This window comes from Pseudochaenichthys georgianus, unplaced genomic scaffold (genome assembly GCF_902827115.2).
Source record: "Pseudochaenichthys georgianus unplaced genomic scaffold, fPseGeo1.2 scaffold_1110_arrow_ctg1, whole genome shotgun sequence".
NCBI lineage: Eukaryota > Metazoa > Chordata > Actinopteri > Perciformes > Channichthyidae > Pseudochaenichthys > Pseudochaenichthys georgianus.
The window spans coordinates 1-15,744 of NW_027262063.1; the positions used below are offsets into that span (position 1 = coordinate 1).

At 46.1% G+C, this 15,744-nt stretch overlaps 1 protein-coding gene across 1 annotated transcript in view; it reads right to left on the minus strand.

The window, feature by feature from the left end:
- Nucleotides 1-1,374: 1,374 nt before the first annotated feature.
- Nucleotides 1,375-15,744, minus strand: part of LOC117440662 (calcium-dependent secretion activator 1-like) — a gene marked incomplete at its 3' end in the record, with an annotated part of 41,354 nt that continues 26,984 nt past the window's right edge. The window contains exons 4-5 of the mRNA XM_071202071.1: nt 9,329-9,430; nt 1,375-1,438 (exon numbers count right to left, since the gene is read on the minus strand). Coding sequence (XP_071058172.1) covers nt 1,375-1,438; nt 9,329-9,430 — 166 coding nt within the window. The remainder of the gene's footprint in view (nt 1,439-9,328; nt 9,431-15,744) is intronic.

A 15,744-nucleotide genomic window follows, 5' to 3' on the forward strand; every position in this document is an offset into this window, starting at 1 on the left:
CCTTCTACATCAACATGTGTCCCCTCTTCTTCAAGTCTCTTCTACATCAACATGTGTCCCCTCTGCTTCATGTCTCTTCTACATCAACATGTGTCCCCTCTTCTCCATGTCTCTTCTACATCAAACAGGTGTCCCCTCTTCTCCATGTCTCTTCTACATCAACATGTGTCCCCTCTTCTTACATGTCTCTTCTACATCAACATGTGTCCCCTCTTCTTCATGTCTCTTCTACATCAACACGTGTCCCCTCTTCTCCATGTCTCTTCTACATCAACATGTGTCCCCTCTTCTTCATGTCTCTTCTACATCAACATGTGTCCCCTCTTCTCCATGTCTCTTCTACATCAACATGTGTCCTCTCTTCTCCATGTCTCTTCTACATCAACATGTTGTCCCCTCTTCTACATGTCTCTTCTACATCAACATGTGTCCCCTCTTCTCCATGTCTCTTCTACATCAACATGTGTCCCCTCTTCTTCATGTCTCCTTCTACATCAACATGTGTCCCCTCTTCTTCATGTCTCTTCTACATCAACATGTGTCCCCTCTTCTTCATGTCTCTTCTACATCAACATGTGTCCCCTCTTCTTCCATGTCTCTTCTACATCAACATGTGTCCCCTCTTCTCCATGTCTCTTCTACATCAACATGTGTCCCCTCTTCTTCATGTCTCTTCTACATCAACATGTGTCCCCTCTTCTCCATGTCTCTTCTACATCAACATGTGTCCCCTCTTCTTCATGTCTCTTCTACATCAACATGTGTCCCCTCTTCTTCATGTCTCTTCTACATCAACATGTGTCCCCTCTTCTTCATGTCTCTTCTACATCAACATGTGTCCCTCTTCTTCATGTCTCTTCTACATCAACATGTGTCCCCTCTGTGGAAAGAGACTCTGAAAGTTTCAGGAACAAAGATTTTCTCTCTTTTTGATCCATTTCTATAAAAACCTGTCTGAAAATGAGCTGATCAGATTTTGGCCACTTTATGATGTCATAACGATGTGTTGGCCATTAGCCAATCAGCAACAAGGTAACCCCCCCCCCCTTGTCACCTGAACCTCCTCTAGAGCTCCATTGAGTTCTTTGTAACCAAATGTCTCTCAGAGGGGCGTGGGGAGGGGCTCCTTGTTTTCATCTAAAGTGACAGACAGAGAATCTGCACTTTGGAAACAGGGCTGAAACAGAGGGGATTCTGGGTAATGCTGCAATGATCCGTTTGGTGTTTCAGCCAATCAGAGACAGGCTCTGGATGTATCTGAGACCTGATATATTGATGAAAGACAGTGTAATAGAGGACCCTTGGAAGGAGACATGTTAGCAGATCTCAAGTCAGCACAGACATATTTAACGATGCTTAAGTATTTCAATGTACCCGCTCCTGCAGGGACAGCGTTGCCTTCAGGGCCCCATCTGGTCGTCCGAAGGGGAAGCAGTACCTGTAAGTCAGATGGAGAACGTGGGCGTCGTCACACTTAGAAACAACCTGGAGGACAAACAGACAGGAAGATGGAGGCGGCAGGAAGACGTCAGCAGATGGCCGCCTGCTTTCTTCTAATTACTCCGATGAAGAAGAGTTCTCACCTCGGAGAAGACGAAGAGGATCGGGGAGTTTCACGTCGCTAATTGACAAGTGAACACAGCTAAATAAACAAAGGCAGGTCAGACCGTACACACGCAGACAGATGTTCTGCTGCTCCACTCTCGGGAGGAATATAAATACATGTAGGGATAGGAAGCGAAGGAGTTTGAAGAATCAGCTCCAACTTGGGGGGCGGGGGGGGGGGGGGGGGGTGTCATTTAATTAGAAATACAAAGAAAGAATTTGAAAAGTACATTTTTTTTTGACGATCGACCAAATCGTGTAAGATATTTGATATTATTTAAAGGGGACCTACCATGCAAAATGCACTTCTTGATGTCTGTTCTACATCACCATGTGTCCCCGGTGCGTCGGGGAACTCACGCAGCGTCAGGAAATAACCCTCTCTCTTTTCCTCCGTACCCACATCTCTAAAAACGGGGAACAACGGAGCTGATCCAGATTTGCGTCCGATATGACGTCATATCTGAAATGTGGACCCACGGGCCAATCAGAAACGTTGCTATCAGAAACAATGCCCGACTGTTTGGGACGTAATATGGTCGGTGTTTACATTAGCATCGCTAACACTCAGAGCTAACCTGTACTGGAGAGCATGTGTGTGAAGAAGCAGGAAGTAGAAAGGAACTCACCTTGTGGCAGGGCTCGCCATCTAGTGTTTAGCTCGGGCAATGAAGCCTCACCTGCTGGTTGCCCGATCGGGCAATCTATCATGCCAGTATCATGCAGCTCGCGGATCAGTGATGAGTGACCCGACAGTAAAACTAAACACATCTATAGCTAGTTACGGTAGTTTGAGAGGTCATTAAAATAGCTACGTGTGATATTCTAACCTGAAGTGTGTGTTTTGTTCCGCTCACCGCTGCATGTGGTTATGCAGAGCTGCGTGTCGAGTCTCGACTCGTCAGCAGCAGCTGATCTCTCTCCCGTCAGATTAGACTTCACTCGCGTTTAATGTCCATATCGATCAGCTTCAGCTAGTTCTAGCTAATGATATGACTACCTGCTTATTAAAAGAAAACTACACAATAAGTGTCGCTAAGCAACTGGATGAGGCCACAAAGTATAGCACAGCATTATGCATTTGTTTACATGCCCACCGGAACCCCGAGGCATTACCAACAGATCAACGCACAATCAACCCACACAGGACATCTCTTTCTCCACATCAAGTGTTAGACATTAGAGTTGACTCTTCTTGTCTGTCACATACTCTTCTTGTCTGTCACATACTCTTCTTGTCTGTCACATACTCTTCTTGTCTGTCACATACTCTTCTTGTCTGTCACATACTCTTCTTGTCTGTCACATAAGTGGCGCAACTGAAACGGTATTGCTCTAAAAGGGAAATTATTTTGACCGAAGATATTTAGATTTGCCGGCTAACGGGAACTCTGACGTGTGCTTCGCGGATGCGCTCGGCTCCTCTCGACTGCTGCTCGGGTCTGCTCGGTCAGCTTCCGCACGAGGAGGCATTCGTTCGACCAACTTACAGAAGTTAACATTACAAACATTTTTAACAGGGGCCATAATAGTGTAAATAATGTTTGTTTTGGCAGTTATAACTGAATGTAATGTTTTCTACTTGTTTCCATCTGGGAAGGCATTTGCCTTCATCAGATGGAAAGTGTCTTGACCAACAACTTAAGTATTTCTTAAAGCTATGCAGGGCATGCAAGCTAGCAAACACAAACAAGAACAAACAAGTGAAATGAAGAATAAAATTGAAATTGTGCAATATAATATTGTGGTGGTTCATCTTATAAGTCAGTCTAGAGAACCAGACAGCATCTAAGTCAGGGGTGTCAAACTCAATGTCATCGCGGGCCACATCAGCATCATGGCTGCACTCAAAGGGCCGGTGGTAACTTTAAGACGATATAAAAAAAGACATAAATATTGAATATATAAAATAATGTGTTATATTACATAGTTGCCTCTGCATTGGATTATTATCGGATAGGGTAATAACTTCATAATTAACTACGTCTGAAAGCAGAAATAATTGCAAGTCTCTTCAGTGAGAATGTGACAATATGATTTTAAAAGAAAAGCCACATTCTGGAAAAAACAAAAGTAACATTTTGAAAACAAAATCTGAGAAAAAAAGGCATATTTTGACAAAAGTCAAATTCTGAGAAAGTCACATTTGAGATGCATTGTGGGACATGTAGTTTATGGGCAACAATAATAATAATTCCTTACATTTATTATAGCGCTTTTTCAATGACTCAAAGCGCTTTACATATACACACATTACACATATGCAATGGTCAGACGTGCTTCTGTAAAGTAGCATGTAAACATATTATATTCTTTGCAAGCTCTTGTGAGGCCACAGAAAATGAAGTCGCGGGCCGGATTTGGCCCCCGGGCCTTGAGTTTGACACCCCTGATCTAAGACCTGCACACATAAATGTTCTATGGGGACGGAGGCCCCCCAAACCCTTCGCGCGTCATTTCGTCCGCGCATTTTTCAGGGCAATCTCTATTGGGCTCCGGGCCATCTGTAGATTAGCTTAGACGGCCCACATCCTTAATGTCGTGCACTGCCTCGTGGTGTAACCGGCAAGAGAGAAAGCCTTTGAGCTCCAGACTGTTTCAGATCCTTGATGATCCATGATATGGAGTTTCATCACGGCAGCATTTAGTTTAGACGGTAGCTGCCGGGTCCCGCATAAGCTCCGCCCCCTGCTTTTTAAAGCTTTATCCCCGAATCAGCACTTTAGAAACAGGAAGTGAAACAGAGGGACATGAGGCATGGCTAGAATGATCTGTTTGGCATGTTTTTTATAGACCTGTGCTTTGTCTACAAATAGCACGATGGGTGACCTTTAAAGAATGGCACATGGATGCTTGAGGGACTTCAGTGGAACTATTCCAGGAGTCTTTAAATCACATTAAGCAGAAGAAATACTGTGGTATAAAATGATATATTATAAAAGTAATTAGTTTGACGCCGCAGTCGGTCATGAATTCGCTGCACAGTTAAAGCAACCGAGGTGTTTTTACATTAAATTATTAATAAGACTTTCACGCCGACACGCACCAGGGTTGAATCACTGTCTTTGAAATTTAAATTATACTCTTTAGTTTGGCCTGGAACTTGATTCCCTGCCTGGATAATAATCAGTAGGTAAAGACAGTTCATGGTTTTAATTTAAATACTTCTCAGACGCATACAGGTTGTATTTAACACGGGCCGTGACCTTTCCGCTGCACAGAGGCTCTCCAACATCGAACCTCTAACAGTTATACAAACGTTCAGACAGGCACGAACGCGTCTGTGAGGGTTCTGCGTTTAAAGAGCTTCCACTAAAGGCTGATGGGTCGAAGGTTATTATTCTATTATGTATTGTCTTCGGTTTCCATGTGTCGTGCACGTGTTCTCTTTGCTGTGAACTTTTCCCCGTGCGAGTACTTTCCTGGAGTCTACGTTCAACACGGCACCTCGTTCAAACTTTGATTGTGTTTTCTGTATTGTCTGCTCTTGACCTTCGCTCAAATGAATACCAGTAAAACATGTTTGGATTGAGAGGTGTGTGTGTGTGTGTGTGTGTGTGTGTGTGTGTGTGTGTGTGAACAGAGAGATAAATGAGTGCACTTCAGAGTCATTGTCCACTCTCTCTTTCAGCACCTATAGGCGACACATACGGAGGGCAAAAGTTTGGAGCATATTGAGAAGAGTTTACCCTCCACAGTATAATTAATAAAAAGCTTGGGGGGTAACGGATTACATTTAAGGGGGTAACTGTATTTACATTAAACATGCATATGGGGGAATCAGATCACGGTTACATTGATGTCTGATTGGTTAACTGGCCGGCTCTGCTGTCCCGCTTCTTAGGCCCCGTCCACACGGAGACGGTATCAGTGGAATCCGCTAACGTTCTCTATCGTATAGACCAGGGGCGCCCGATACGTCGATCGCGAGTTGGTAGATCGCAAAAAATGTTAATTAAAAAAGTTAGCCTATCACCCTTACCATGGCATTTGCCACTTGATTGACGTAAAGGTAAGCCAGTCCGAGACCTCATCTTGTCGAACACGCATGAGCTGATCACCTAGTTAGGGTAAACATTGACGTAATGACCAACAATGCACTGAGTTGCATTGTGCCGTACGGGGACATGCAGCTATGCAAGGTACACCAACATAAGGTATACTTAGCATTCTTAATGTAGACAGACAGACGCAGGCTGCGAGGTCCCCCCCCCCCCCCCCCCGCGACACAGAGGGCCTCACCACATGACTTTGGGCAGGGGCTGTAGGTCGATCACTTTGACTGGTCATTTTAAAAGTAGCTCCCAAGCTGAAAGGTGGGCACCCCCGGTGTAGACGGTTCGTCCACACGAAGCCGAAACGGAGCCGAGGGATTTTAGCCTCTGCAGCCCATTGACATGCACACAAAGGGAGGGGAATCCCCCACATAGGATGCACAAGACATGCATCTCGGCTCGCGTCCCCTCCCTACAGGGACACCACGGCGAATATAGACCGAGTCTAACGCGCTCGTGGTAAAGCAGCACATCCCCCTCGGTGCAGCCCTGCGTCGGTTATCCGGTGTCTCCGAAACAAAGCACTTCCTCCGGGTTCATCTCAATCCGTTGGTTGGTTAACATGAGTCGTTAAGAGTGACGAGGTAATCTGCAGATAATCTCCCTCCTGATGGAGAAAGAACAACGTGGAGGAGCATCTGTAGTTTAAACGAATAACCTTCAACTAATCCGTGGCTTTAATCTAAACTAAACTGTGGAAGTCTTGCTCTCGTCTGGGAGGGGGCATTAGCATAATCCCAGCATTGTCCTGGCCATTGTTTAGCAGCATTAGCCCCTTGTTGAGGTGAGTCGGTAATGACTGCCCCTCCCTGCCCTCGGCAGATGGAGGCCCCTCTCGGGCGTGAAGGAGTGTAAAGACGGGCTTCAGGACGGTTAATGGCCGCCTCCTTTCAGGCGAGGGCTGCTCAAGGTCTGCAGCGGCTTTCACACCGGCTCACAATGCGTTCACACGCAGATGCAGGGAGGTCTGCACCTGTTGTGCTGCTGAGGGGATGAAAATACCCAGAATCCTTTATGGTGGAGGTAAAGGAGCAGGCTGGTGGTTTTGACATGTTGTGGTTTGCTTCTAAATCACTCTACATGACAGTGGGGCGTTCAGCTAATGTGTTTCAGAGGTCTCCCGTGTTTTTACTCAGCTTCTATCTGCCTTTTGTTTCATTAGGAATATATTATCTGACCCACGTTGTGTTCTCCATTAACATCGCATCATCCTCAGAGCGAAGGCAGCACCGACAACGCATCAAAGGGTCAGTCCATCCAACAGGAAACAAGAACCCGCCGTCTTTGTTCCCGCTGTCGTGGTTCGTCTTCAAGGGTTCTATTATCGGCCACAGTAAGTTCAGTGTAGTTATGGCAGCGGACATCTGAGGCCCGAGCTGCTCATATTATATAATAAGAGAAACATCTGATTACAAATGGAGATTAGGAAGGCCTTGACAAAAAGGGAAGGGAGTCATCCTTTGGTTTTATTGAGCTCGTGGTTTATTTCTATTCCTTTAGTTAGTTTGGCAGTTTGAAGTCTGTTGCTTTGAGAGTTGTTATGAATCACAAGGTGGCGTGCTGTGCGGCTTTCACACCAGAGCTTCTCCGCTCACACCGCGCAGAGCTGCCGCGCCATGACGTCACCGTCTACGTGCCTGCTTCATAGAATCCAAACCGCGCGGAAATCCCTCACATCGACAACAATGGCCGATTGTATTGAAGCGCTGTTCGCTTTGGTTATGCTCTTACGAAACGACGTGCAAGGCATCGGACGACTTTACTTGGAACTTTACAAACATCACGTGTGAAATGCAAGACTTCTTTGTGGTCTTCAGCGTCTACTTCAACTCGCCTCGACGTAAGAGAGACGGAAGCGAAGCTCTTGCCTCTAGACCAGGGGTCGGCAACCCGCGGCCCTTCGAGCCCTCTGCTCTGGCTCCCCTGAGCTTAGACAAAAATAAGAAGGAAATAAAATAAAAGTATTTGTAGGACTATTTATATTTTGTTGCGTGGTTGAAAATGTTTCGTATGTTGTATTTTGAGGTGATACTGTGACACATAAAAAACAAAACGGTTTTAATTAGGTCAACTAGAATATGCGTCACATCCTGCTCCGGTCCCGCGCGAGCGCCTTTTCTTGGAGGCGAATAACCCGACCCCCGGCTCGATGAGCGAACTATGGATCCATCAAAGAAAAGTACCGGAGGAACACAGGGTTTAATTCTGCGTGGACAGAGTTATCTGCTTTCACAGCAAGCGATGCTGGTTTACCGGGATGTCTGATATGTAGAGAGAAGTTGTCAACGGTGGTGCAGCCTTTACGAGGGGGAGGAAGCCAGCTGACGACCTTCAGTCATCACTCAATGGGGTATGTCATTTATTTCAGAAAACACTTTTTGTTATATTCCATGGAATGCTCTCAACGTCCCGATAGCAATGAATATCTGAAATGCTTTGACAACAAATACATACAAATAACTGGACGGCCTCCCTGCCTGTCAGCCTTCCACCTGGGAACAGACTGATCTCGTGCCCTCATTGGTCATGTGTGCGTTCGTGTGTGTTGGGGGAGGGGCTCTGTGAGGAAGTCTGAAGGAAGTGGCATATTTTTTCCGGTTGTGTATTTTCAAATTCTCGCGCACTCCAGCTGGTTTCTCCGTTCTTACCTTTAACTCTTTTTAGGGTGCAGATATAAGTTTGATTTATTTCAAAGTGGGCCCATTTTAATAATATTGTTTTCCCTTCAAATGTGCAGAGGACTCCCCAAGTGCTGTGTTTCATTTATTTTAAAGTAGGCCTGTGTATTATTTTTTAATTCTCCTTATTAGAGTTCTTTGTTTCTTATTAGAGGTTAACAGTTTTATATCATGTAATAAATAGCATAATAAAGGCAAAAAAACTGTAGTTTCTGTTTGATATAACAATAAAAAACTATGAAATATGTTTTGCGGCTCCAGACAAAACATTTTTTGGGAAAAAGGAGCAAAATGGCTCTTTTGGTCAAAAAGGTTGCAGACCCCTGGTATAGACCGACAATTTTTTGGAGCTGGAAGTGAACCGGATTCCCGAGCTAAGAGGCGGCGCCTCTGCGGTGTGAACGGGCATCACTGACGAAGATTTGGAGGCGGAATGGGACTTCTTTGAGCAGCAGAGCGAATGTCCCTTACATTTAGCTGGAGGACGATATCTCCCAACGCGCATAACGATAATAAAACCCATGGATCTTCCTCTATAGAGAAAAGAGGCAGTTTCCTGTGGGTGGCGGTGGGTGGTATGTGATTTCTTTTGAGCGCACCAAATGTCTACATCCCTCATTGACGAAGAAGAAGATTCAACCTATTGTCGTCACGTAGTTCAGGCACGATGTAACGAAACGGTTTCTCTGCATTCGACCCATGCTAGTGTTAGGGCGGGGCAGTGCCATTGTGTACGGCGCCCGCGGAGCAGTGTGCCTTGCTCACGGACACCTCGTGGGACTTGAACTGGTGACCTTCCAGTCGCCAGGCCAAGTCCCTGTGGACTTCGCCACTATTACATTTAGCTGGAGGACGATATCTGCCAGCCTGATAATAAAACCCATGGTTATGCAACTAGAGGGAAGAGAGAGCCCGTTTCCTGTGGTGGTAGGTGCCTCAGTCTGCTCGGTGTGTGTGTAGCTGTGTGTAGTTGTGTGATTGTGTTGGTACCTGAAGTGAGTGATCTGGTTCTCCAGCAGAGCCATGAGGCGACTCCTGACGGCCTCGAACTGATCCTTCTCCTCCAGCGTCACCGTGCCCATCCCGTCAGGCCTGAGGGGAACAGGAGAGCAGTCGCTTTAGAGAAGAGCCCACGCTCCGTCACAACCCACCAAACTAAGCGTTTCAGAGTTAACTACTGCTGGGAAGCACTGAGTGTCCTCTTCCAGCATGAGAGAAGCATGCTACAAAGGTATCAACTGTAGCTGTGAACATGACAGGATGTGTGATGACCTGGAAGAGCATCAGGACTGTTTGAGGCAGATGATAGCTGTGTGATTAACATGATGACTCAGCCTCGATGGAGAGAGACATCAAGCATGCTCATTTCTGACGTGGAGCTAATCTGAAGTAAACATTGAATACTGCTTTCTGTTCCTCCATCTTGTGACTGTGTGACTCCCTCTCTTGATATCAGCATGTGAAGGACACTGCTCAGGAACTAGCTGATGCTCTGATGCCTACTTCCATTCTGGAGAGGATCCCAGATACTATTATTTACATTTTTGAGATTTTGAGAAAAAAAAGTCAAATTTTTGGATTTTGAGAAAAAAAAGTCAAATTTTTGGATTTTGAGAAAAAAAAGTCAAATTTTTGAGAAAAAGTCTTTTTTTCTTAAAGTCAGATTTTTTAGGAAAAAGTCTTATTTTGTTTTGAATACTTCCTTCTTGAGAGGATAATAAATACATGGACATTGACCAGCTAATGTTGCAAGATTTAAAGAAGAACCAGGCCCTTCGACTGCTCGCAGCATCTAATGTGAAGTCGCTAATGTGTGTGTGAACAACAACCTCCTGTGAAGAGGCCCACTGCGCTTCTTTGGGAGATCCCTTTCCTGTAGTGTGTTCCAGGTTTTAGTGCATGTCAATGGTTAGTTTCTCTTTGGTTGAGGAAGGTATTAAAACAGAGGGGCGTTTATCCCTTTGAGCTGACGGAGGCTTCTATTGTGACACGCTTGCAGGAAGTTGAGTGGACTCAGCAGAGATGGGAAGAACAGCAAAGTACTGACATGCAGTGCAAATAAGACAAGTATTTAAATGTGTTGCGGATAGAGTACGCACACGTGATCAAATATACGGGGGGGGGAGTCAGCGCAGGAATCTCCACGTGTTTGTCTCAAAGAAAGAAGAAAATCTAACAGAATGTGTTGAAAATCTCTCGGGCTTGTTTTCCCGTCTGCGGCTTTTCTTCCTCAACTTGCTTCTTTTTATGAAAAACTAAAAGAGAAAGCAGCCGAACTCTCCACGCTGACCTCCGAGTCAACCAATCAGACGCAGAGCTGCTCCTCTTCCTCCCCGGCCGGCGGGAGGAGGGGTCGACAAAGAGAAAAACTGTTAGTTGAGCGCTTCATTAATGTCTGTAAAGCTTTCACTCCCAGCCTCTGAATAGGCACTCTGGCGAAAAAGGGGAAAAAATGCAATCAGTACCGAGAGCGCCCAGCCTTGACTTCCCCGCTTTGTGTCGCCGGCTGAAAGAGAAAAGCAGCCTCTCCAAACGGCACTCGCAGCGCCGGAGGGAGGCTGGCTGTTAATGAGTTGTTCTTATGAAAGCCCCTGACCACCGAACCTCGAGTGCCAGCAACTGGGATCCTGACTCTCCGAAGTCGAACAGAAAACACGTGACGAGAGAAAGGAGAAGCGGCGGCTAGAGAGGGACTCAAAGTACCTCGTTCGATTATCAGGGTTTGATTTCACCGGGAAGGAGAACCGTGTCGTCGTGTGTATCCAAGATATAAGAAATCCTTCAAACAAATTGTATTAAATATTAATAATATAACTTCTAATGTAATAAAGTACAACAGAATATAAAATAAAATGCGGTTAATCATTTTAAATATCAACATATTAAATGTTGTGTAAAAATAAAATACAGTAAATGTAAATAAACTATTAAAGGAATAAAGACAATTACTTTAAATGTAATTAATAATGTTAAATATATATTCTAAATATACGTTTACAATCTCGTCTCATTAAATGTAATAAAAAAAACACGTACAAAAACTATTATGCATATTAAAAAAAATGTAATTCCTTTTTTCTGGTTGTCTGTAGGGAACATGTCTTCAGCAGGGTGGTGTTTCTGGGGGGGGGCTGTAGGGGGGGGGGTAGCAGGAAGACAACAGGAAGTGCTCGGTACACAGAGGGAACATCAGCCTCTCTTCAGCTCCATTGGTTCTGTAATGAGAGGCAGCTTTCCCCGAACAACAGCACTTGTTAGCACAACTTTAAACCCTGTTGCCCCCCCCCCCCTCAAAGACCCTCCACTTCCCACAACCGCTACTTAACGAGCACCAGTTAGTCCTGAGGGAGCGTGAGGAGTGAGATCACTCAGGGAGGGAAACCAGGAGGAGAGAAATGAAGAGGGAGGGAGGGATGTGTGAACCTGAAGCTGTCTTTGCGGTCCTTCCAGACTCTCGTCTTGCTGCTTCCCTGATGGCTCCCACAAGATTGTAGCTCACATCCTCGTGGATTCATCTTCTCATTACAGACACATGCATTTCCTAACATTCGGTCTCTATGCTGTCCGTCCTGGGAGAGGGATCCCTCCTCTGCTGCTCTCCCTGAGGTGTCTCCCATGTTCCCTTAAACTGTGGGGTTTTCTCTGGAAGTCTTTCCTTGTACGATGTGAGGGTCTGAGGACAGAGGGTCTGAGGACAGAGGCTCTGAGGACAGAGGGTCTAAGGACAGAGGGTCTAAGGATAGAGGGTCTGAGGACAGACGGTCTAAGGACAGAGGGTCTGAGGACAGAGGCTCTGAGGACAGAGGGTCTGAGGACAGAGGGTCTGAGGATAGAGTGTCTGAGGACAGAGGGTCTAAGGACAGAGGGTCTAAGGACAGAGGGTCTAAGGACAGAGGGTCTGAGGACAGAGGGTCTGAGGACAGAGGGTCTGAGGACAGAGGGTCTAAGGACAGAGGATCTGAGGACAGAGGGTCTAAGGACAGAGGATCTGAGGACAGAGGGTCTAAGGACAGAGGGTCTAAGGACAGAGGGTCTGAGGTCAGAGGGTCTAAGGACAGAGGCTCTGAGGACAGAGGCTCTGAGGACAGAGGGTCTGAGGACAGAGGGTCTGAGGACAGAGGGTCTGAGGACAGAGGGTCTAAGGACAGAGGGTCTGAGGACAGAGGGTCTGAGGACAGAGGGTCTAAGGACAGAGGGTCTAAGGACAGAGGGTCTGAGGACAGAGGGTCTGAGGACAGAGGGTCTGAGGACAGAGGGTCTAAGGACAGAGGGTCTAAGGACAGAGGGTCTGAGGACAGAGGGTCTAAGGACAGAGGGTCTGAGGACAGAGGGTCTAAGGACAGAGGGTCTGAGGACAGAGGGTCTGAGGACAGAGGGTCTGAGGACAGAGGGTGTCGTATTGTCATACTGATATTCTGTACAAACTGTGAAGTCCACTGAGACAGATGTAACATTGTGATATTGGGCGATATTTATTTATGTACAGAGGGACCGTGCTTACTGACATGAATCCCAGCGAAGAGAAGAGATGCCAGATTATAGCTCATTTCCCTCTGTGGTCCTCAGGCAGGTTCATAACAACCAATAAACAAACAATAACTTTGCATGATCTCGATCAGTCAAACTATTTTAAAACCTGATAAATTCAGGTTACGAAATAACACTTCAAATACACTTAAATAAAATATCTACGATATCGTATGACGATACAGTTCAAATAAAAAAATAAAAACTCAGATTGCAGTGTGATCAATGTCGGCGTGACGGGTTGCTTAATATCATTTGTTTGCACCATCGGAAAACGAGTTAAAGTCAGTGCAGGTTTCAAGTTCCACTGGAAGAGAGTTCCGGTGCTCGATGGCCGTGCTGACGGTCCAAAGGCAGGGCGCCTCAGAGGGAGGGAGGTGGTGGTGTTGAATTGTGAATGATTCTGAATACCAATGGAACTCGGGAAAGTAGAACAAGACTATCGAAACGGAACAGACAGTATCTTGCAATGAAGGCTCGTTTGTAAAGACCCTCAAGTGGCCTCATAGCGGGCTGAGTTGCTTGGGACCAGCAGGTTATCCAGTCGTGAACATGTGATCGTATCATGGCATGCAAACAGGTTTTCGATGCTTCTATCATGAGTTCCTGATATGTTTACATTTGAAACTGTTATATTTCAGCTTTCTAGTCGTGCTTCTAATCTGGCTTTCAAAAGTCAAATAGGCATCCAAGACCACTCCCAAGTATTTTACCGTTCACACGAAGCTGTGGATGAGTGGTTGTTTTTTTCTTATTCGTGAAATACATTGTCACTGTTGTGTTAGTGTTTAAAGTTAGACACGAGTCACTTAACCACTGAGCGACTTTGTGCAGCGTCGACGAGAGCTAGGAGGCGACCTGTTCAGCGTCTTTCCCGTGAGGGCAAACCACCGTGTCGTCAGCAGACATCTGGACGTCCACATATAATAAGTATGGATGGATGTATGGATGGATGGATGTATGGATGTATGGATGTATGTATGTATGGATGGATGTATGGATGTAGGGATGGATGTATGGATGTAGGGATGGATGTATGTATGTATGTATGTAGGGATGGATGGATGGACCTATGTATGTATGGATGGATGGACGGACAGACGGACGGACGTATGGATGTATGGATGTATGGATGTAGGGATGGATGTATGTATGGATGGATGGATGGATGGATGGACGGACGGACCTATGTATGTATGGATGGATGGATGTATGGATGGACGGACCTATGTATGGATGGATGTAGGGATGGATGTATGTATGGATGGATGGATGGACGGACGTATGGATGTATGTATGTATGTATGTATGGACGGATGGACGGACCTATGTATGGATGGATGGATGGATGGATGTAGGGATGGATGGATGGACGGACGGACGGACGGATGTATGTATGGGTGGATGTAGGGATGGATGTATGTATGGATGGATGGACGGACGGATGGAGGGATGGATGGATGTAGGGATGTAAGGATGGATGGATGGACGGACGGACGGATGGAGGGATGGACGGACGGATGTAAGGATGGATGGATGGATGGACGGACGGATGTAAGGATGGATGGATGGACGGACGGATGTAAGGATGGATGGATGGACGGATGTATGGATGGATGGATGGACGGATGTAAGGATGGACGGACGGATGTAAGGATGGATGGATGGACGGATGTATGGATGGATGGATGGACGGATGTATGGATGGATGGATGGATGGACGGACGGACGGACCTATGTATGGATGGATGGATGGATGGACGGACGGATGTAGGGATGGATGGATGGACGGATGTATGGATGGATGGATGGATGGACGGACATATGGATGTATGTATGTATGTATGTATGTATGTATGGACGGATGGACGGACGGACGGACCTATGTATGGATGGATGGATGTAGGGATGGATGTATGTATGGATGGACGGACGGACGTATGGATGTATGTATGTATGTATGTATGTATGTATGGATGTAGGGATGGATGTATGTATGGATGGATGGACGGACGGACGGATGTATGTATGTATGGGTGGATGTAGGGATGGATGTATGTATGGATGGATGGACGGACGGATGGAGGGATGGATGGATGTAGGGATGGACGGACAGATGGATGGATGTAGGGATGTAAGGATGGATGGATGGACGGACGGATGGAGGGATGGATGGATTTAGGGATGGACGGACGGATGTAAGGATGGATGGATGGATGGACGGACGGATGTAAGGATGGATGGATGGACGGATGTAGGATGGATGGATGTATGGATGTAGGGACGAACGGACGTAGGATGGACGGATGTAGGATGGATGTATGGATGGATTTAGGGATGGACGGACGGATGTAGGATGGATGGATGGATGTATAGATGGACGGACGGACGGACGGACGTAGGATGGATGGACGGATGTAGGATGGATGGATGGATGTATAGATGGACGGACGGACGGACGTAGGATGGATGGACGGATGTAGGATGGATGTATGGATGTAGGGACGAACGAACGGACGATGGATGGATGGATGGATGCCTGAGGCTGGAAGCCCTCATTAATGGCAGCTGTCTGTAATCAGAGTCGTTCCTCGTCTCCTAACAATCTGTTCTCCTTTCCTCGTGCAGGAAATCAAACGGACTGATCAGCTCTCGTGTCTCAGAGTGGGTTCAGGGTTAGAGGGATTACCGTATATAATTAAAAACAACGTTTGTTTCTGAAAGATATCGAGTCACTTTAAAAACTTTCTTTAAAGCTCATGAAGATGTTATTTATTGGATGTATCTTTTAAGTCTCAAAACAACACGTCTCTTCCCCGTTACATCCTGAAACACAGCATGACCTCACTTTTCAGAGGATGGTGTCATATTCTTATTGG